Source organism: Dendropsophus ebraccatus, chromosome 1, assembly GCF_027789765.1.
Source record: "Dendropsophus ebraccatus isolate aDenEbr1 chromosome 1, aDenEbr1.pat, whole genome shotgun sequence".
NCBI classification, from domain to species: domain Eukaryota; kingdom Metazoa; phylum Chordata; class Amphibia; order Anura; family Hylidae; genus Dendropsophus; species Dendropsophus ebraccatus.
This window is the reverse complement of record NC_091454.1, coordinates 203,560,563-203,583,901: the sequence shown is the minus strand read 5'-3', so window position 1 is coordinate 203,583,901 and position 23,339 is coordinate 203,560,563. Positions and strand designations below refer to the sequence as shown.

Genomic DNA, 23,339 nt, shown 5'->3' with positions numbered 1-23,339 from the left:
CTGCTCATTGCACTTTTCCGGGCTTCTGATCGGCTCAGCTGAGCAGCGATGGAGGGGGCGGGCTGGGTGGGCGGAGGGGGTCGCTCAGGGCCGCTCACTATGCATATGCATAGTGAGCGGCAATACAGGGGTCGGGCGGGACAGCTTCCTTGCGGTGCTCGGCACTGCTTGGGAGCCGTCTTCGCTTTATAGGACGCACTTGGTTTTTCCCCCCACTTTGGGAGGAAAAAAAGTTCGTCTTATAAAGCGAAAAATACGGTATATCATAAAAATACTTATATACAATAAAATTAAATAAAAAAAAATAAATAAATTGAACCTTTGGAACTAGGCCGATAATTAGAGATGAGCGAACTCATGGTAAGTTTGGGTTCGCTTAAACCCGAACTATCAGCATTTGATTCCTGCAGCCTGGAAAAGATGGATGCAGCCCTAATGCCGATAGTTGGGATTTGCGTGAAACCAGGCTTAGGGCCCTATTCTACGGGACGATTATCGTTCGCATAATCATTAACAATAAACTATACAAATGACCGCTTGCGGAAGACCTGAAATCGTCCACCCATTTACATGGAAAGATAATTGTTACTTATGATCGTTCTTGCGGTCGTCTTGTCGTCGCTATTGCGTTCGTCACTACTGCGAACGACTGACTGATGTCTTATTCAATGCGAACGATTTGCGAATGAGCAACGATAAAAATAGGTCCAGGTCTTATTAAACGATCAATGATTTCTCGTTCGGTCGTTAGTCGTTAACTGCTATTCAACCGAATAATTATCATTTAGATTCGAACGATTTAACGATTAACTGAACAATAATTGTCCCGTGAATAGGGCCCTTACTGTAAGGGTCCTATTACACAGGGCGATTATGTGCCCAATCAGATGCCACTTCATGTAATAAAGAGAATGATCAGCTGAAGAGCTGAGTTGTTTTTCACAAAGTTAAAAAAAAATCATTGGGCGTCAACTGTGCCCTGCTCCATGTAATAGGAGGTGCACGGTTAGCAGCCGATGAAAGTGTATAGAAAACAATAAAGTTATGTACTTACCTCTCTATGCTTCCAGGTGTTGTCCTGCTCTTCTTCATTCACTGTAGCCGCCACTGGCACATCTGAAGGAAGCAGTCTGGGCACTAACAGACCACTCAGCCACTAACTGTCCTGTATCGGCACAGTGGGCCTGTATGTCGCTGCCCAGACTGCTTCAGACGTGCCAGCGGCGGCTCCGGTGAGTGGGGAAAAGTAGGACAACACCAGGAAGCATGGAGAGGTAAGTACAACTTTACTATTTTCAATATATGCAGCAAAAACTGCAGGGACATCCCTGCGGATCATCGAGCTGTGTAATAGGCTTGGTAAGCAAGCGCCGATCCAGCACATCGACGCTTGCTAACATAAAAATATTGTGTAATTCGGCCCCAAGTTTGCTCATCTCTACCCATAATGACCAGTTTGAAACCATATGTAAAAATAGGAAATGAAGCCGAATCTCTTTATTAAGGGACTTGTACTGGAAATAAGAAAAGGTTTAGAACATAATTTAAAAAAATACAAACTGAAAACATAGCAAAATAGATGATTTTTTTTTTCGTTTATAGCAACTGAGCTACCAGCCAATTTACTACCAAACTGGTAAATATTTCATAATAGTTTTTTTTTTTTTTCTTAAAAAGACATGTAAATATATAATTCATATTTATACATTTCTAGCTATATACACAAGGAAAGCATTAACCATTCTGCTGACCATTTTTATATTACATAATTAGCTTGAAATCTGTAAAAAAAAAAAAAAAAAAAAAAAAAAGGGTTTTTTTTTATGTTTTCAGGATGATCTGACCTAGGCCTTTATTCTGGAACTTTGCCCCTGGGTGTAGGTCTGAGCTACACTTATACTAGAACTACACTACCATGAGGCTTCTGGCTAAGAGCTGAAAAATAGGCCTGGCTCAAACAATCGAGAAAACAAACGGTAAACTGGAATCTAGCTCGTACCGATAGCTGGCCAGCAGAATTTCACTTAATATGGAATAAAATCAGTGTGCAAGATTAGAGCACAGTCCATTTGTGGTAGGTGCTTTAACATTCCTTCAGTTTATTAAGACATGACACATTCATAATATATGAAGAATAGTGGCGTCCGTATCAGTGTGTCTGCATTCGGCATACAGTTCAACTAATGGTGGACCGAGCTGGGTAGAGACTTCTCCTAATCTCTTCGTGCAAAAGCACACACAGTCATTTTTGTAGTATTTGTAGCGTCTTCATGGCTAAGGCATGCCCTTAATGTGTAGAAAGGATTGAGATCACTATGCACTGAACAGACTCCAGATCAGAGGTGAATGGTGACGTGAACATAGAAGACCATGAGTTGTGATGGCACGTAAAAGGCGAGAATCCGACGGATGCTTTTATTCCAATGTGTGTAGTATGATGAGTTTTCCCATAAAGAAAAACAACCACCACGTCTAATGTTGCGCCTATGAGATCATCAGATGTTCTGGTGCTGTCACTACTAAAAGTGCACTGGCCATATGTTAAAGAGAACCTATCACTGTATAAGAGCAGCACTAAGGAAACAACTCCTTCTGAAATTGGCAGTTCAGCCACAAGACACGTCCCCAGATTTGACATTTGTACGCTCAAGTATTCCAAGCTTGTGCGTATCAATTTTTTTTAAATCAAATTTTAGAGGATTCACCATTTGTTTTATCAGGGTTACGCACTTTGCAATGTACAGGGACTTTGATGGTGCCCTATGCTGTTCACAAAGGACATTATGGAAATAGGAGCAGGAATAGTAAGTCAGGGATGTTTTATGCATCCCTGACTTATTGTTAATAAACACACGTCTGAGCATACTGGTAAGGAGTAGCTGCAGAGCTCTGCACACAGCTCCTTGTACTGGGAGCTGCTGCCGTTCTCTGTATCTTCTGGGCCTGTTCCAATGATAGCCTAGTCCTGATGGGCTCACCCCCCTGCTATAGAAACATATATGATCTGTGTCTTAGAGGGAAGGGGGGAAATCACACCATCCACCATGATTAATCACAGTGGGACAGCATCATACACCATGAGGAATCGCGGCACAGTGGGGACATAGTCATCCACTGCGAGAAATCAGAGCACAGTGGGGACAGCCCTATCCCCCGTGAGGAATCAGAGCACAGTGGGGACAGCGCCATATGCAATGAAAAGCCTCTGTGGTTGGCTGAGCAGGCAGTACAGTGAATAAATTATGCAAACTAACAAGAGCAGGACACGGTGTGGCAGATTGCCAGAGTTGGAGTGCTCCTGCCTATATAGCTGCTCACAGTGTCAACTTCAAAGCCTTATTTACACTTTACGCATATACCTAGGAGCTTCTTCAAGGTTTCCTATCAGCCACTTTAAGATGCCTGCTGTGCTGACCTAGCTGAAGTCTCAAGATTACATACCTATAGCATCATGGAAAGGCGGTGTAACAAGTCAGGGGTCGCTGGGACCTTTTGAGCAGACTCCGCTCATAAGCATGAAGCTCAAAACATACATAAGCTTTTCAGGTTTTGGTAATTTTTCTTTTTTAGTAACTTATATTGGAAAATATATATATATATTTTTTACATGTGCTATTAAAAACAAAAGGTAATCATTTTAGTGATAGGTCCTCTTTAAGTAATACTTGAGTCTCCATTCCGAACATCTGAAATATAAAGGAGTTCCATCAATGCATGAGGTAAGACTAAAGACACAGGCTCAAATGGTCCATTGGGTCTTGGAAATCAAGAAGCAGGTTGAATGTTTTTCGGTTTCAGGAATGCGTACAACCATGTGTCCATAAGCTGTGGCGATGGCCTTGAATAAGGTGATCAACGCTTTTTAAGTCCACCATTAGCATATTTGGGAAGACATGGTTCGTCTGGTAAGGGATCGTGAGAAAAAACAGAATCTTCCCCCGATGAACACGTGGAGCTTCGTGTATCTGGGAAGCATGGAGAATACTGACTGATTGGCATGACAAGGTCGAGATACTCCTGCAAAAAGAGAAAGGGCCATTAATATATATAGTTAATATATAAAGACAACGCAATGATCAGGTGCTGTCCCACCTCCCTCGACAGACATTCCATACCTGGTTAGAGCTTAGGGCCACAATACGGTCCAAATCTTCCACCAGTTGTACAAAGGTCGGTCTCTGACTGGGAACTGCATGCCAGCAATCTCTCATCATCATGTATCTGCAAAAAAACAGCACAAAGGGTACAAGGTTACAGGACTGACGATCACCAGAGTCCTAATTGAATGGGTGCCGATCAACGAGATTGGTGCTTGTTTTTACAAGTGGTTCAGGTAGTGTAATACAGTACAACCCTATCCCTATAACATTTATGGTAACTGTGCACACATCCTAATAAAAAGTCTTTCAGGGCAAACAATTTTAGAAAAAGGGGTCAGTGACCCATCGGTAAGGTGTACATTGGTTGTCAATGCAAGTAAATATATATATATATATATATATATATATATATATGGACAGTTGTATATGAAGACTTCTCATCGAGTTCTATACTCACAACTCATTGGTGCAGTTTGTTGGCTTGTCCATCCGATGGCCTTCCTTCAGTAACTTGAACAGTTCTTCCATTGGGACACCGGGGTATGGAGAACCTCCTAGTGTAAATATTTCCCACAATAAAACTCCAAAAGACCACCTAGAGAAAAACACAATAGTCATTTTTTTTGTATTACGATATCGAAAAAGCCACAAGGAGGATTTCTGGGTAAACTCTATTGAGTAAGAACTTGACATTGTACTTACACATCACTTTGATGAGTGTAAATTCGGTCGAATAGGGCTTCTGGGGCCATCCATTTTACAGGCAAACGACCCTATAAAAAAAAATAAATAACGTCAATGTCCAACTTTGTTTTTAATTCTGTCTATGGTGTAATTTCTGCTCATTCAAGATCATCAATGACCAGGTCAGCTATAACCAACTCTGCATTTAATGAAATGTAAGCATGTTGCATACATTGCAAGCACCATGGACCATGCAACAATAGACAGGCCCAGTCCCATCAGGATGGAATAAAAAGGGCTTCTGAGTGTTCTCAGTGACCTTTACAGAGGTCAATGTACAGGAAGAGGGTGTTGAGTTGTAAGCAAGAGCCATGTGTGTGAACCCCTGTTATCTATATACTGGTGTCACCTCATAGGAGGAGGACACTGCTGGGGTATAACCTGTACAGGCAAGGAAGTCGCAGCTTAGTTTTAGGCCTAGTGGCCAGAATGTAAAACTGCAAGATTCCAGATATTATTTAAAAATATAAATTATAAATTAAAAAATTAGAAAAAATAACCCTCAAAAAAACAAAAACTTCTAAAAAAATATCAGTGAATATGTGGCAGCTAAGGGTATGTAGAAGACCAGCCCGCATCAATAACCAAGAGCGAATACATGCACATCTGATATGAGGACTAGTCAAAAACACTTACATTTGTTGTCTTTTTGTAATAGTCAATGTGGTGGATATCTCGAGCAAGGCCAAAGTCGGCAATCTTCATCACATTATCGTCTGTGACGAGAACGTTCCGTGCTGCCAGGTCTCTATGAATGCACTGCACAAAACAATGAGAAACAGGACATTAAGTATAATTTATCACAGGTTTACAGCATGAACAGAACGTTCAGAAATCATCAAATTCAGCGTTAACATTTTGTTACCTACTGAAGGGGAGCACTGAGAATCATCAACTAGCCCCCAGGCAATAAGGGTCATGAGAATCTGCGTATACATCTGGATCTGTACATGTACGGCCCCCCCTAAAGGTAGTGGAAGGTAACCAGAATTCTATCTTTTACCTTGAAAAAAGTCAGCCTCCCACTAATTCTTTGGCCCAGTTGCTTGCATGGTCCCTTTGTCCATCTTACTCTATTTTGGCTCCCACTTTTATATTTGTTGACTGAGAGCATTGTTTCTCATTGAAGAGATCTCTTATTTTCAGGCAATGATTCATAGGTAAAGAATATGCAAATAAGCTAAACCCCATAACTCAGAAAACTTTCAGAGAAGCCAAGGTCTTCTTTAAAGGGAACCTGTCACCCCCCTGTGGTGGGGCAGAGCCCGGCCGACCCCTGGTGGAGACTCTTATGCTTACCCCGTGCACGAAGTCCCGCTCCTGAGATATCGCCGTTGGAAGCCCAGCGCGCGCTCATCAGAGATGAGTCCGACGCTCAGAGAATGACTGGAACAGTCATTCTCTATGAGCGTCGGACTCATCTCTGATGAGCGCGCGCTGGGCTTCCGACGGCGATATCTCGGGAGCGGGACTTTAGTGCACGGGGTAAGTATAAGGGTCTCCACCGGAGAATTGGCTGGGCTCTGCCCCGGCACGGGGGTGACAGGTCCTCTTAAAAAGAGGAGATGCCCATATTTACGTGCATATTGTTTTCCTTCACTTGTGTCTTCTCCAGTAAGAATACAACCCCTAGCATGCACAGATATCTGCTTCTAACACTACACTTCCATTGTAGTAGTCATTGTAGGGGAAATGAGCAACCAGCAATTACTTCTAGCTGATGTAGCCAGAACTCTCTGGAGCTGGACCCAAGATCATTAGCAAATTGCCCCAGCGGCTATTAAAAAGGGTCGTCAACTTTGACTTAGCAAATTCATCATTTGTAAAATACCTTTTTAGAGGCCAGATATTCCATGCCCCGGGACACCTGATAGGCACAGGAGACAAGGTCTTTGAAGGAGAGCAATTCATCAGGGGCACAGCTGGGATTGTAGCAATATTCCATGCCTGGTGGACGTCTTGCACGCAAGTACTCACGCAAGTTCCCTTTGGAGGCGTATTCTACAATCACATATAGAGGACCTAGAAGGAACAGACAAAAAAAATAATCAGAAACAAACGACAGATCCATCTGGATATAGTTACAACTTTTTATTTTTTCCTCCGGAAGACGATTCTGTGTCTTGTCCTGAAATGTCTTCTTTTAGACGATGCGAAATTCACCCAACCCTGTTTCATATTTTACACTTTTATGATGATACTAAACCACTTCCCTGGGGTTTTCTGTAGGACATAAATGATAGTTCTTGGAAGCCCTTATATGCATTTTATCCCCTGTCTACAGGATACATGAAATGTGTAATCAATGGGAGTCTGACCACTGGGGCCTCCACTGACCATGGGAACAGGGGCCTCCTGTGTCCCTCTGTTTAATAAGAGGGTAAGTTAGGCATGTATACTTCATACTGTATGAATGGGGTGGCAGTTGAACATGCATACAAAACAGCAGGGACATGGGTCACCCATTTTGATGATCATGGATGTCCTAGAGGTTTGACCCTCCCACTGATCAGACACTTCACATATCCTGTAGAGCAGGGGTCCTCAACTGGCGGACCTTGGTCCGAAAACGTACCACGGAGGCCAGCTGTCCAGACCCCTGCTGCAGCTCAGTATACCTGCATACTGAGCTGTGCTGCTCCCCTCTGCACAGTAACTATGAGCGCTCGTAACAAGCGCTCATAGTAACCGCGCAGGAGCAGCACTGTCAGTCACTCTTGTGGCCGCAAAGGTCACAAGAGGCCACTCTGTGTCTCTGGTGCCAGTGCTCGAGTGACGTCACTGGAGCTCCGACACCAGGACAAGGGGAGAGCGGCCTCTTGTAACCGCTGCAGTGCGACCACAAAAGGGGAAGAGAAGAGGAGACGCCCGGACCCAGGTGAGTATAAGTGTTTTTTTTTTAATGTTATATACTATATGGGAGGGAGAGCACAGGGGGGCTATATAACTGGGGGAGCACACAGCAGGGGGGGGTTATATACTTGAGGTGGAGCACAAAGCGGGGGTCTATATACTACTTGGGTAGCACACAACAGGGGCTATATGCTACTAGGGAGCACAAAGCGGGATCTATATACTGCCTGGGGAGCGCACAGGGGAACTATATACTACTGGGGGAGCGCAAGTTTACTAATGATGTTCAGTTTGGACCTTCACCTGACAATAGACCCCGGTAAGTGGACCTTCACTAAAAGCTGTTGAGTAGCCCTGTAGAGGTTCAGTTCAGGCCATTGTAGGTGTCTGGACTGAGGAACTCAGGCACCACTTGAAGTTAGGATTCATGTCTGAATATGAATGCCCGTCGGCTTGATACAAAATAAAAGTAGTAATTTACTGGATATTACAATACTGTGCATAAAACCACAAACTACTGACATACTAGTACTCTATATACTCATAGGGGGAGATTTATCAAACATGGTGTAAAGTGAAACTGGCTCAGTTGCCCCTAGCAACCAGATTCCACCTTTAATTTTTCAAAGAATCTGTAAGGAATGAAAAGTGGAATCTGATTGGTTGCTAAGGGCAATTGAGCCAATTCTACTTAACACCATGTTTGATAAATCTCCCTAACAGATACTAGTAAGTTGGAGGGCTGGTTGCTTGTTTGCCCACATCCTCCACCATTGTTAGGGTACTATTATAAGGAATGATAATTGGCCGATTATCGTTCCGTGTAATAAACACAACCATCAGCCGATGACAGCGATCATCGGCTGATCATTGATATAGGTTTGGACCTATAATTGTCGGACACCGACCACGCATCTCTACGTGTAATAGCAGTGCGCGGTTGGCGGCTGATGATTTGCAAAGTGCATACATTACCTATCTCTGGTCCAGGGCTCCTCCTGCGCTCTTTGCTTCTCTCCGGGTCCCATGCGCTGCAGCTTCAGAGCGGCCTGTCTTAGCTGACAGGCCGCTCAGCCAATCACTGACCGGGACCACCACAGCCAGTGATTGGCTGAGCGGCCTGTCAGCTAAGCGTGCGGGACTCAGGAAGAAGCGAACCGCAAGAGGAGCCTGGACCTTGGATAGGTAATGTAAGCAGTTTAATCATTGTTACCGATGTCCATGCAGCCCTTGTTAAACGATAATTGGGCTGTGTAATAGGTCCAGTTTACAGTTACTATCGGGCCCCCATTGGGCCATGTAATAGTACCCTTAGAAAGGAATAGCTTGGGACAGTTGTCTCCATCCCTAGTTAATTTCCGTTCTTTGGCTCGTGAAGATGGTGAAAACCAACCCAAGAACCGTCATAGTCATCGGGAGTACTCTAGAGAAGGTAGTCCTGTATGTGCGGAGCATGGTGGACACTCTTTAGTCATGTTGACATGATTCTTAGTATTAATAATCTTACATTTTTTTTTTCCCCTTCACACTAAAGCCATAGTCCTCTATTATTACTATGCATTAGTTTTTACAAAAACTCACCATCCTGTGTACAGGCTCCCAGAAGATTAATGATATTTTTGTGCTTGCCTATCATCTTCATCATTTCCATTTCCGAAATTAGATCTGAGAGGTCCTTCTCACTGGCGTCAGCTAAAACAGGAAAGGAACAGGTAATGATAGAGTATGGAAGAAAAGCACACAGAACACACCGTCGTCCTCCCCCCTCCCTATCACCAGCTTTCTATTTCGGCTCTCACTAATATTACAGCGACTCGCTTTACTATAACACCATAGCAGTATCCCATCAGGAAAACACAGCATAGGATTAGACTATATAATGCAGGTTAAATCAGGTCTTGAAAATGTTCTAGGCTGGTTTCACACTGCCTTAAAATCTTGGAAAAACACCAATAAAAACACCATGTTTTTTTTTTTTTTTTTTGCAAAAATGCCAGCGGCCAGATGTTAGCTGGAGTTCAATGGAAGTTTATGATCTGCCTCAAAAACGCCATTACTGTTCAGATGACCTTTTTTTCCTGGCATCCCTGTCACTTTATGTGGTGCAGCAACTAGGTTATGTGATAGCAGAGGGGGGAAATAAAAAAGGCAGCACAAAAAAAAACAAACCAAAAACTCATTCACGCATAGTCAAAAACGCCAGAAAACAAAAAAAAACAAAAAAAAAATAAAAAACACAAAACACAAATGCATGAAAAAAAAAAAAGTATTGTCAGTTTATCTTTTTTTTTCTTGAGGTCTGAAAGATGCCACACAAAAAAGGATGTGTGAGGGCACCCTTAAAGGGGCTTAAATGTGTTACCCAGTATTAGAAAAATATAGCCGCTTTCTTCAACAGACAGCCCAACTGTTGTCTCCAGTTTGGGTGTAGGTTTTGAAACTGAGCTCCATTGAATTAAATAAAGCCTAACTGCAACCCACACCTGAACTGGAGACGAGAGCCGTGTTATCTCTGGAAGAAAGTAACCATGTTTTTCTAACACTGGATAACCCCTTTAAGCAAAAAGGCATCGCATCCTGTGTCAATCAATGCTGAACCAAGCTTCAAGGATAGAAAGGAGATAAAACCTAATATACCAAAATAATCAGTAAAATATCAAAACACTCACATTTTAACATCTTCACTGCTACTTTGATGACCTTGTTTGGTTTCTCCTTGTCCAGACCTATGGCCTCTGCCATGACTACTTGACCAAAGCAGCCTTCTCCCAGTGGCTTTCCAAGGATCAACCTATGAGGAAGAATAATGTTAACCAGCTGTAGATGGACAAGGTTGGAGATGAGCGTGACTGGAGCATGCTCGAGTGCGATTGCTCGGCATTTGAATACCAGTGGCTGGCAAAGTTGGATGCAGCCCTAGGGAGTCCAGGACTCCCTTAGGCTGCATCCAACTTCGTCAGCCACCGGTATTCGAATATAGAGCAATTGCACTCGAGCACACTTGAGTCGCTCTCACCTCTAAGACAAGGTAGTATGACCAGTGACACAATGTATAGGAACATGCAGTGGATTAGGGTCTTACCTGTCTCTTGCTACTTCCCATCTGGGGTCTTCAGGAAGCTCATATTCAGACACCCCAGCCAGCATAGGCGTTCCACTAGATGACAACCGAGAAGGTCTAACCAATATAACTCCAGAATTCATGGAAGAACTTGAGTCTGCAGACACCTGTATCAGAACATCAAAACCAGCAGGTTATCATATGGTTCTTACATGTTTTATAAGGAGGTGGAGATGTGTTTTTCCTAATAGTAAACTAGAGGACAGACACCCCGTATATTAAATTGTGGGATGACTTCTATATTTATGAACTCAGTCCTCCCAAATGATCTACAATTTGCAGAGTAAAACTTCACTACTTGCCCTAGTTATAAAACAAACACGGAAAGAGCAGCTGGAAATAAAACTGTGGTCAGTAGGTCGGCCAGCGGCATCTGGGTTAGCGGATGAGTCAGAGATAATAGTATTTACCTGGAGGTGTTACGGAGGAAGTGGGAAAGTATAGGGATTGCATAAAACAAAGCTGTCATTTCAAAACAGGCGTGCAGGAAGATGTGGACACAGCGTGGACAAGATAAAGTTTATATAGTCGAAAAGAAGAGTGAAAAGAGCGGTGAAAAAAAGAGTGAAAAGAGCGGTGAAAAGAAGAGTGAAAAGAGCGGTGAAAAGAAGAGTGAAAAGAGCGGTGAAAAGAAGAGTGAAAAGAGCGGTGAAAAGAAGAGTGAAAAGAAGAGTGAAAAGAAGAGTGAAAAGAAGAGTGAAAAGAAGAGTGAAAAGAAGAGTGAAAAGAAGAGTGAAAAGAAGAGTGAAAAGAAGAGTGAAAAGAAGAGTGAAATCAATGTACTGCGTGTTAATCACTTAAAAAAACGTCCACAATAATGGCTGCGATTAAATGGAATGAAGATTATTTTGACGCCCACTGTGAACAATGGTTATTAATACACTATGGGGAATATTTATCAAACATGGTGTAAAGTGAAACTGGCTAAGTTACCCCTAGCAACCAATCAGATTCCACCTTTCATTCCTCACAGACTGTTTGGAAAATGAAAGGTGGAATCTGATTGGTTGCTAGGGGCAACTGAGCCAGTTTCACTTTACACCATGTTTGATAAATATTCCCCATAGTGTATAGAACAGCCGTCATTTCATTGACTTCAATTATAGAATCAACGAAATTGGACATTATTTAAAAAAGAAAAAGCGGATGCCTTTTCTTGATAGGGAAAGGACCCCCCATTAAGGATACTTAATTCTTCATTGGAGCAGAACACAAGTAAAAACAGTGTCTCTCTTTGTTCTGCATTACCCAGACAAGCCATTGATGTGAAGGGGCAATGTGTAATACTTAACGTTTCCCTGTGGTGGCGCTGCAGGGAAACTGAACACTTAGGGTACTATTACACGGAAAGATAAATCGGCCCTATCCGGCCGATTATTATTTCGTGTAATAAAGACAACGATCAGCCGATGATCGCGGTCATCGACTGATCATTGATATAGGTTCTGACCTATAATTGTCGGGCGCCGACCACCCACCGCTACGTGTAATATGCAAAGAAGAATACATTACCTATCCAGGCTGCAGGGCTCCTCTTGTTCTGTGCTTCTCCCCTGATCCGCCGTGGCCAGTGATTGAATGAGCGGCCTGTCAGCTGAGACAGGCCACTCTAAATCTGGTGCACGCGGGACCCGGGAAAAGCAGAGAACAAGAGAAACCCTGCAGCATGGACAGGTAATGTATAAAGTTTAAACAAGGGCTGCAAGGACCTCGAGAACGATGTCCCTGCAGCCCTTGTTAAACGATTATCGGGCCGTGTAATAGACCCAGTAAAGGAGCGCCGATCTAGCAGATCGGTGCTCGCTTACATTTGTTATTGGGCCCCCATCGGACAGTGTAATAATACCCTTACTGCCAGGTCTCCCCACAGATTGCTGAGCGTTGGGGTTTTAGCAGAGGGACGCTGACCGTTGGCTTATTGTCAAGAGATCCTTCTAACACAAGAAGGGATTATGCAATGTGAAGAATCCCTTTAAATAAATAATTTTTCCATAAGGATTACAGAGGATGATACATTACTGGCAAGACTGAATGAGAATCGGATTTCAATGTTATTTTAGAAGAAACATTGTATTCAATGACATGTTGGGTAATAGAATAGCAATTAAAGGGGACCTCTATAGATAAACAATCTGATAGCATCATGTTACAGAACTGGAGGAGCTGAGCAGATCTATATATATTTTGAAGGAAAGCCTTAGATATACCTTGTATTTTATTTAGTTTGAATCTTGTTTCATGTGCCCTTACTAGTCCAGTGGGTGGTTCTCATCGGTAACTGAAGGCTGTCAGTCATTGTATGAGACTGCCCACTGGACTCCTAAGCATAGGAAAAGCAGGGATTATGATCAACTCGCATGTTATCACAAATCGCATCCCACAAAACTATATATCAATCTGTTTGGCTTGTATCTCTATCTCATAGTGACAGGTTCCTTTAAAGGATGAGTTACAGTAGTCAAGGTGGGAAAGACTTAGGGCCAGGACTGGACAGGATGGATATTTTTTATAAAGACAACGCAATATGGCAGAGGATGGAAGAGAGGATGAAGTGCACACTGAGAATTCATAGTAATAGGGAAGTAAGGGAGTATTATATGTGAATTACATCCACTAGAGCAGTCTAACAAGTGTTGTGTAGGTAAAGCATTGTAAACTCTCTATATACTTACCGTTACCTGTCTACGCAGCGGTATGCTCTTGGCCAGCTTGTGAACAGCCATCTGACTATTGAATTCCGTCTTCTTGGATGGATGTTTCATCTTTAGGATGATGATGGTCACCAACATGGCCGACACAATGGCGGCTCCAGCACAGTAGATGATAATCTCCAGATGTAGGGAGGTCGTCATAAGCGATGGCTTGTCTTCAGAAGCTGCACTCATGCGTACACGAAGGTTGTTATTATTAAAACATTTAGAACTTTTTTTTAATAATGTTTTTGTTAATTATTGAATGCATTAGATAACACAGAAATCTGTGGATTGTGTTTTATACGTAAGGCTGGGTTCACACTACCTTTCTGCAATCCGTTTTTTTTTAAATCCCTTTTTTTGCAAAATAAAACGGATGAAAAACTGATGAAACAACCTGATGCAATTGTGTGCATCCGTTTTACGTTCTACCATTATAAAAAAAAAAAAGGGATCCGTTTTTTTAACGGACACAAAAATGAGGTTGACTATGTTTTTGTGTAGGTTAAAAAAAAAACGATCAGTTTTGATCCTTTTCTTATAATGGAAGTCAACGGAAAAACTGATCAAAACAGATGCAAACAATTGCATCAGCTTTTTTGCAAAAAAAAAAAAAAAACGGATTGCAAAAACGTAGTGTGAATCCAGCCTTAAAAAGAAAAAAAAAAGAAAAAAAAAAAAATACAGGTTCATGTGCAAATTAACAACATGCAATGCAGATAATCTAGTAACTAAAACATTATATTTATATTTAAAAAAAATTAAATAACAACAAGAAAATATACATATATGGCAAAAGAGGAATTGAAGGCCATATATGCAGATTACCCACGCAAGACAGTCAGAAAAGGTTAGAAACACAGTCGAAAAAATCCAGTTGGCTACCAGTGTTTGTTTGTTTTTTGTTTTTTTTTAAATAGTATTTTTTTTATATAATAAATTTACCATTTCTTTTTAAATTGTCTTTTTAGTTGAATAAAATGTATTTAAAGAAAGGGGGAGGAAAAAAAAACAAAACACTGGAGCCCTCAGCACAACACATGCATTTCATATTAGCCAAAAAGGATCCAGTTTTAGGGCCACTTCAAAGTGAAACATTGTCGATCTATAAATTTCGCTGCAGTCCCCAGCTGAGAGTTAAGTCAGGATAATACAGGTCACATGGGCCCGCTAAATACGCAAATTACCAAGTTGTAAATAAATCAAACAATTTGTTCATACTAAAGTCTCAAACAATGTGTGGTGGGCGGGAAGCTGTACCGTGCATTAAAGCAGAGCAGGAAGGATTGTTGCTTTGTCGCTTTTTTAAAATTTTTTATAGCCATGTAAGATTTTTACTGTTTTAGGTAATGGTGATGTTTATGTGTTATTGATTATACATATAACCTAGAACCAACCAAGTTAGTCACTGACTATCAGTGTGGCTTGCTGAGTGAGGGAGTCACTTTACCTACGGGAATTCTGAGGGGTTTTCTTAAATGATAGCCCGCTTCCACATCAGCATCAGGATCCCCCGTTAATCTGGAAGTTTGGATCTCCATGGTTACGGAGACCATAATGCATGCAACCCTCCATTGGATCAAATCAAATTATGGTCTCATTGTGTTTCCGTATCCATGGAGATGCGAACTTCTGAATTAACAGAACATCCCACCGCCGGACACCATGACAGGTACGCTTTAAGATGGCTATATATTTTAGAGCTCACCCAATCCTCTCATATACATTCATGCTTGTTTTTTTTAACAGGGAGATGGGAGAAAAAAAACAATGCTAAGAACTCCTGGTGGTGGCTTATCTGCCTGGAAGGGATCTGCCATGTTCAAAACCAACATGCACACTTAAAAAAGAGTTATCCATTAGAAAAAACATAGCCGGTCTTCTTCCAAAAACGGCACCACCCCTTTTCTCAGGTTGTGGGTGGTATTACAACTCTGATCTATTCACTTGATGGAACGGAGTTGCAATATCACACACAAACTGAGGACAAGAATGGCGCGGTGTCTAGAGGAAAGCAGCACTGTTACTCTAATCCTGCATAACCCCATTAATCTAATTATCCAGCTTTAGAAAACCCTGAATACTCTACCACTGAACACTATACACTGAATGTAGAAATAGAGGTATTGCACGCAGTATTATATCAGCGTGCAATTATAAGGTGTCTGTCAAATGGTTATATGTAGCGTACCACCCTGGCATATCTATGCATAATATGGACAATTCATTTATTTCAGTGGGCAAAGGTAATACTTTAATTTGCCTGCGGGGGTGCTGCAGGGAATTTGAACACTGGATTTTGCAGGATTACATAAATCTTTACCGGATTGCATCAGATTCCTGAGGCTTTGTGCACTGTGTACTCAGATAATTATTGGGGTACCCTTTTGCCATAAGTGGATTATCCAAAGCAGACAACTACTGTAAGCGAGCCATGCTAAGCCCAGAGAGTCTTAGGCTATATGCTCAAACAGATTGCTTGGTCTGACCTACTAGGTGTAAGAGTCTGGATAGTCGCAGAATATTGTTATGAATTTTTGTTTTATATTATATCTGTGTAATTTATTTAAGTTTAGAATAAAACTGTCAAAACTACAGTAGATTGTAATAAAACAACATGGCTCTAGGCAACAGCAGGGCCTTCAAATGATATTAAAAAGGGAATTCAATCTTAAGCTTGTATACAGAGGGGCCGACTCAGAGTCATAATTATTCCCTGTGAAATTGCAAACCTAATGTAATATTGAGAGTTACAATTTATACGTAACTATGGGTAATGCTGTCTTATAAGTAAACCTTGTTTCTTTGCAGAACTGCAGCACTGTCTGCCCGACTAAATTTTAGCTTTCCAGTTAAAGGGGGTATCCAGAATTAGGAAAAACATGGCAGCTTTCTTGCCAAAACGGTACCCCTCTTGTTCATGGGTTGTTTTAATTTTGCAGCTCCGCTATAAAAAAGTGAGCTCTAATATCACACGCAAATTTAGGGCAGATATGGTTCTGAAGACGGCAGCCATGTTTTTTTTTATCCTACAAAATTGGCACACAAAAGTCTAGAGATTGATTCTTTTTGGCTCTGAAATGCATGCCACATTTTAGAAGACAGAAGAGAACCTTATATACCTTCAAGAACGGTCAACCATGCAGTATGAAAAGAGTGCCCAATGGAATTAGCAGCCAAGCAGGTATACTGGCCAGCATCCTCAAAAGTAACATTCGTCAGGTGGAGAACCTCCATTTCCTTGTCGGTGGTGTTGACTCCTGCAGTCTATAGAGAAGAGTATAGAAGAAAGGGAAGGAAACGGACAAGCGAAATGCCATGAGAACAAGAAGAGACGTGGGCAGGTGCTGTCCTGGAACCATGCAAGGTGCCATGGACCAAAAAAAAAAAACAAAAAAAGAGAAACCACTGGAAGAAATCTGGTTAGAAGATTTGAGGAATACTTCTCCCTTAAGCCTGACCTAAAGAGAAGCTACCTTAGTTGAACCCGTCACCAAAATCGAGACCTCCTGCCCACTTAAAACATGCTAGAGATTGACAACATGGAAAAATGGAACCTGAGTGTGACAGCCATGTTTGTTTCCATAAAAAGGGAAGAAAGTAGGAGTAAAATAGAAGAAAGAAAACCAGACCAAATAGATTAAGCATAATTAGAATGAGTAATGTCAGTTTACGTTAAGTGTCAACCAATATGACCATTGCTTCAACTCCAAAGCTATCTGGCTATTCTTCACAAGTCTTGGCATAAAATCATGGGGATTGCCGGAGCTATTGCTATAGGATGTAGCAGATGCACCCAGACCCTGGTGCCTAGGAAGACCTTCTGCTACATCAAAAGGCACCAGCATCCTAACGGTTCATTGTAAGTGGGGACCTCTCTTACAGGTACTACATTGGGATGCAGAAGCTACAAGTATGAACATGAAGTATGAAGATTAAGGAGGTACCTAGGGGTGGGCATAGGGCCAGTTCTCCAGAACCTGCTCTGGTAATTGGTAAAAAGCAAGATGTTAACCCAGGTCCCCCAGGATTTAATGCTATCCATGTCCTTAGGACATAGAATAGTCAACCGCCAATTGGTAAATGTGAGGTAGCCATCGGCTTGGTAGCCATCTCAGCCATTCCGGCAGGAGCCAGGTCTGGCACCAGAAGAGACAAGACCGGCATCTCTCTTTTTTTTTTTTACAGTAGGGATAATATTCTAAGGAAACCTCTATCATGGCATAATGCCATATTAATCCAGCCCATAGATGTATAGCCTGGTAGACCAGGCCTCGAGAGTAAGAAAAGCATTGATTGTGGTCATACTGATTGTACCAAAGATATAGCAAAAGATGAACAGATGTTTTCAAGAATGGAAGGAAACCAGAACGGATATATAATTGGGATTTTTTTTTTATTTGGGTGGATACACTCCTTAATGACTAAGACTTCTGCATATGTGCATAATTCAAGGAAATTGACTTTGTCATGAGTCTAAATCTACAGCAAAGGACTTGAGATTCCACTACTTCCTGCTCCAGCCATTTTTGAACACTTGCAGTTATCGACATGACTAAGACGTGCTCCGAGAGCCAAGGAGAGGAGCCAAGCAATATGAAGTTCTAAAAAGCTGTTCAGCTGGAATACAGAAGATTTTCCACTCTTGATCGACAAAGACATCTATAATTTCCAGATGGATAGTTACAACGTGTATAATTTATGAAATCTAACAGTAACGGGAAACAGTCGTGTAGGGAAGATTAATCTGTCAATCTAGGGCAGTGGTCTTCCAACCTTTGGCTCTACAGCTGTTTGGAAACTACAACTGCCATTGGCTTTCAGGGCATGTTTGGAGTTGTAGTCTCCCCAATAACAGAAGACTACTAATCTATGGGAAAGAGTTTGGAAGACATTGGCAGAGAACACTGGGCAGATGTTAGCAGTTTAGTCCAGTTAGGAGGAGCAGAAGATACATAGTATAGAAACGAAACCAGGCTGCACACACAAGTATTTTTCCATGGAAATAAAGCAGACAAAAAAAAGGGGGGAAAATACAATTTGCCCGCTGAGAGTTTTGCGGAGCAATTGTTCTAAATTTCGCTCGAGTTTTCTGGTGTTCTCAGGAGGTGCCACCGATTTTCTTTATTTTACCTTGTATTTCGGGTCTGGTGACGGTAAGCCACGCAGACTGATTGGCCTCACCAATATAATTGGACACTTTACATATGTATTCCCCACTTTCTGCCTCTGTCACATTGTACAAGGTCAAAACTTCTGCGTCTGAGCTATATATCCCAGAGTGCTGAAATAAACCGATAACACGAGGTGGTCAACACAGTAACATCATGACGGGTAAGATCTCACATCATCTCCTAGCTCCTGATAGGGTACTCAAGTGTGAATGTAGGCTCTGACAATCTATTGGAAAAGAACAGATACTAAATTCCTTAAAGGGGTTATCCAGTGCTACAAAAACATGGCCACTTTTGCACCACTCTTCTCTGCAGATGGGGTGGGGTTTGAAACTCAGTTTCATTGAAGTAAATGGAGTTTAATTGCAAACCACACCTGAAATGGAGACAAGAGTGGGGCAAAAGTGGCCATGTTTTTGTAGCGCTGGATAACCCCTTTAAGCGGGCCTGTCAACAGCTTTCTGCTGACTAAAGTAAAGGCAGTGTACAATAGGGCTTCCTACCATAAACCAGGAGGTAAACTCTTATTTCATTCTGTTGTTCCAGCTCTGAGACAAAAGCTTCCGAAATTTTATGCAAAGGGAGAGATAAAGCCCACAAGGTTGCAGAACATTTTGCCCCTTCTCTTTTAACTACTGCATTTATACCTGCATGCAAACGCCCACTCTGAACTTATCTCCCAATTTGCATAAAACTTCTAAAGCTTATATCTCAGCGCTGGAGTGACGGATTGGAATAAGAGTTTCTATCTCCGGGTTCATTATAAGAAGCCCTATTGTACTGACTTTAGTCAACAAAAAGCTGCCAACAGGTCCGTTTTAAAGACTTCCTTATGAAAGGGTCTGTTCAAAACATGGCTACTTTTTTCCCAAAAACAGTCGCTACAGGTTGCGGTGTAGTACTGCATTGTACTGTAGCTAACCAGGAACAGGGGCATAACCTATGGACTGCTATATGGGAAAGACAGCAGCCATGTTTTTAAAATCTGGACAACCCTTTCAGTGACTACTGATGGCCAGTAAAGCATCCAGTAATATTCATAATGCAATGATTTATATACAATTCACATTATGCGCAGGAGAGCAGCAGTAGTCTCTGAGGAAGTTCTAGTGTAGCTAAGCAGCCTCATTTAGAGTAGAAATGCCGTTAAAAGGAAGGCTGCATACAAATCGATCACTCCGAGATTCTTCTTGTACCACAATTCAGACATATATTAAACCATAAGACGTGCATAAAACAATGTAGTTACCTATAGAAATAACATTTTAGTGGTCAGCAAGGAAATCATAAGGTCAATATAAGCTGTACAATGCAAATTATATGACTTTATGTTCTATAAAAAGTTCATTGTTTATATGGAAAAGCTCTATATATCATATTGGCCGTACCAGACAGTACACCTCACTTGAATAAAACCAAGTTGTCCCCTTGACACACTGGATCAGAGTCAGTCCGTTGTCAGGATATGCTCATAAATAGATCTATATTTAGCAGGTGCTTAGTTAATAAATAATACATATCCTGGCTAACTGTATTCAGAGAGTACACTCACTGCACTTAGCTGACTGCGTTTAGGCCACTGTACATAGACAGGACACATGAACCTCTTCATCTCCAGACATCACCCCAACATCAGCATGTTATACATTATCTGACCATACCTTTAGGACCTCCACGTAGGGCATGCCATCAGACCCTAGTTTACTCCCATTGATTTCGAGGTGCCTGAGCCATTGGATGTGAGGCTGGGGGTCACTGTAGACTTTGCAGTGGAACTCTGCGTTGCTTCCTACAGTGACAGTCTTATTTGCTGGCAGACCGGCCTGGAGGATCGGCCGATGTGGGGAGCGTTCTAAAGGAAAAAATATATATATGTACTTAGGGAGTGTGTGATTGGGAGCTTCATAATTATACCCCCTGAATGTGATTCACCCCCCATCAGTCTCCAAAATCCCACCAAAGTCCTCCCCTCTAACTATCCTGTAAAAAGTACAGACAGTACAACCCCTATATCTCGAGACATGACAAGAAAGAAAAAAAAAAAAAAGAATATATTGGAATCAAGGCACCAAAAGGTTATAAAATCATAAAAAAAAAACAACAAAAAACTGTCAAAAAGAAATCACAAAGACGTGGCAAAAATTTTGATGGATCAAGGGTCCTATTACACGGGCCGACCATTTTAGTAAACAAGGGCAGATCTGCTAGATTGGCGCTCGTTTACTGGACCTATTAGATGGCTCGATAATCAGTAATGGTGGTTTTACACTGAGCGATAATTCGCCCGATCGCACGATTAACGATTTTGAATGAACCACGTTTTTTTTATAATGATCAGCGTTTAGACTGAACGATACATCGTACGGAAAAATCTTTATGCGATCGTTTAAGCCTCTCACACATAGGTGAAATCGTTGAAAGACTGTTTACACGGAACGATCTGCAAATTTTTTGCCAACGATCAACGACGATTATGTTGAAAGATCAAAATAAACGATTTCTCGCTCGTCGCTTGATCGTTCGCGGTGTTTACACATATGATTAGCGTTCGAATTCGATCGTTATCGTGCAAATTTGAGTGATAAATCGTTCCGTGTAAAACCACCATAAGGCAGTAAGGGCTGCATGGACATCATTAGCAATGTTCTTGCCCAAACACCTGATAGTACTGGGAATCTGCAGAGCACAGGAGCGAAGACCAGGAAGCAGGGAGAGGTATGGTGTCAGGTGTTTGGGCAATCAGTTGATTGTGGTTTCTATTACATGGAGCGATAATTGGCCGACTATCGCTCCGTGTAATGTTTCATTTACACAGAAAGATTATCTGACAGATCTGCCAAAGATTTGAAGCCAAAGCCAGAAACAGACTATAAACAGAGATCAGGTCATAAAGGAAAGCCTGAGATTTCTCCTCTTTTCAAATTCATTCCAGGCTTTGGCTTCAAATCTTTGGCAGATAATCGGTCAGATAATATTTCTTTGCAAATGGACCGTTACGGGGCTCTAAGGGCCCTATTCCACCGGACGATTATTGTTCAGATTATTGTTAAATCGTTCGAATCTAAACGATAATCGTTCGGTTGAAATGCAGTTAACGATTAACGACCGAACGAGAAATCGTTGATCGCTTTATAAGACCTGGACCTATTTTTATCGTTGCTCGTTCGCAAAACGTTCGCAAATCATTCGCATTGAATAAGACGTCGTTCGGTCGTTTGCAATAGATACGAATGCGATAGCGAATAAATAGCGAAGAAAAAACGATCGCAATTACGATCATAAGTAACGATTATCGTTCCATGGAAATGAGTGAACGTTTTCAGGTCTTTCGCAATAGCGGTCGTTTGAGATCGTTAATGATTATGCAAACGATAATCGTCCGGTGGAATAGGGCCCTAAGTGTTCAGATGCCCACTGATCATTAGACTCTGGCTAAGCACTTTTCTCCCCAGATGAGGAAAGCAGCACTGGGGAAAGTTGTGTGCTTCTCTGGCTTATGCCCCTATTCCACAGGTCGTTTAGAGGAGCAAACGAGCGATCTCAGCGCTTGTTTGCTCCTCGTTCCCCGCTCGCTGCCGCTGCTATTCAACGCGGCTGCAGCGAGCGGGTGAGTGCGGGAGGGGGCGGCGGGGAGCTGCGGGGGTCTGCCCGGGGGATCGCTGATCATCCGGGCAGCCCATAGGACATAGCAACGTCTGCTGCCGATGCTCCTATTCAACGGAGCGACGGCAGCAGATCGCTGCTATATCAGTCGCTTGTTTTTCAACATGTTGAAAAACAAGCGACTGCAACGATCAGCCGACATGAACGATGTCGGCTGATCGTTGCACTCTATTCCACCGGACGATTATCGTCCGTAGCGGCCGATATCGGCCGAATACGAACGATAATCGTTCCGTGGAATAGGGCCTTTATTCTAATAAATGGTGGAGGATGGGAAACCCAGACCCCGACTCATCAAAACATGCTGCTTTAGGTGAAACTGCAGTAAGAGGTGAAAAAAAGCTTCTAGTTAGTACTTACTTGGCTGGCATAAAAAGTTGCTAATCTTTGTGCAAATAAGTATTTTGTAAACCATAAAACCAGCACTCCTTCAAAAATTCCCCAGGGAAACAAAGGACATTAGCCAACTTTTTTTTTTTTGACAGACGTATCCTGCAATATATTGTAGCAGGCATTTAGACATAATCCATCCATGTTCTTTCCTGACAAATCAAAACTCTCAGAGGTGGAAGGTGAAGACTAAAAAAAAGAAAAAGCTGACAGACTAAATAAACTCAGCACCTCAAGTAGGCCTCACATTGCCCCCTGAACAGGAAATATCTGAAATCGAATAGGATCTGTGAGGTGGAAATGGTGGGGGGAAGCTGGAAAAAGAAAAAGAAAAAACTAAAATATGTCAGATAATTAAAGGCGGATGTTGAATGAAGGAAATATTTGTGTGGAGAATTGGCTACTTATTGGAGGAAATGGAGGATAATTTCATGATTTGTCAGATATAGGCCAGAAAAACAACCAAGTTTTTTCCCCCCCCTTCACATTGAAACGGCCTGAACGCTATCATAACATGCACAAATGCCTGATTTCTTTCCATTCACGTCTCAAATAACACAGCTGTTTGTGAAATTTTTGTTTTGATTTTTTTTTTTTTTAT

General features: G+C 41.9%; 1 protein-coding gene across 6 annotated transcripts in view; it reads right to left on the bottom strand.

Annotated features, from left to right (window-relative positions):
- Positions 1–1,482: 1,482 nt before the first annotated feature.
- The window catches only part of LOC138767483 (fibroblast growth factor receptor 1), a 70,181-nt gene continuing 48,324 nt past the window's right edge, over positions 1,483–23,339 (bottom strand). For 5 of the 6 annotated variants that reach the window (XM_069945013.1, XM_069945005.1, XM_069945044.1 and 2 more), the window contains 12 exons: positions 20,347–20,537; positions 18,645–18,795; positions 13,491–13,693; positions 10,780–10,925; positions 10,367–10,488; positions 9,279–9,389; positions 6,676–6,866; positions 5,481–5,603; positions 4,803–4,873; positions 4,558–4,695; positions 4,116–4,221; positions 1,483–4,017 (listed from right to left, as the gene is read on the bottom strand). In XM_069945013.1, the coding sequence (XP_069801114.1) occupies positions 3,853–4,017; positions 4,116–4,221; positions 4,558–4,695; positions 4,803–4,873; positions 5,481–5,603; positions 6,676–6,866; positions 9,279–9,389; positions 10,367–10,488; positions 10,780–10,925; positions 13,491–13,693; positions 18,645–18,795; positions 20,347–20,537 (1,718 nt within the window). In that variant the 3' untranslated portion in view covers positions 1,483–3,852. Of the gene's footprint in view, positions 4,018–4,115; positions 4,222–4,557; positions 4,696–4,802; positions 4,874–5,480; positions 5,604–6,675; positions 6,867–9,278; positions 9,390–10,366; positions 10,489–10,779; positions 10,926–13,490; positions 13,694–16,633; positions 16,779–18,644; positions 18,796–20,346; positions 20,538–23,339 lie in introns of all 6 variants that reach the window. The other variant, XM_069945035.1, reaches the window with a different exon arrangement.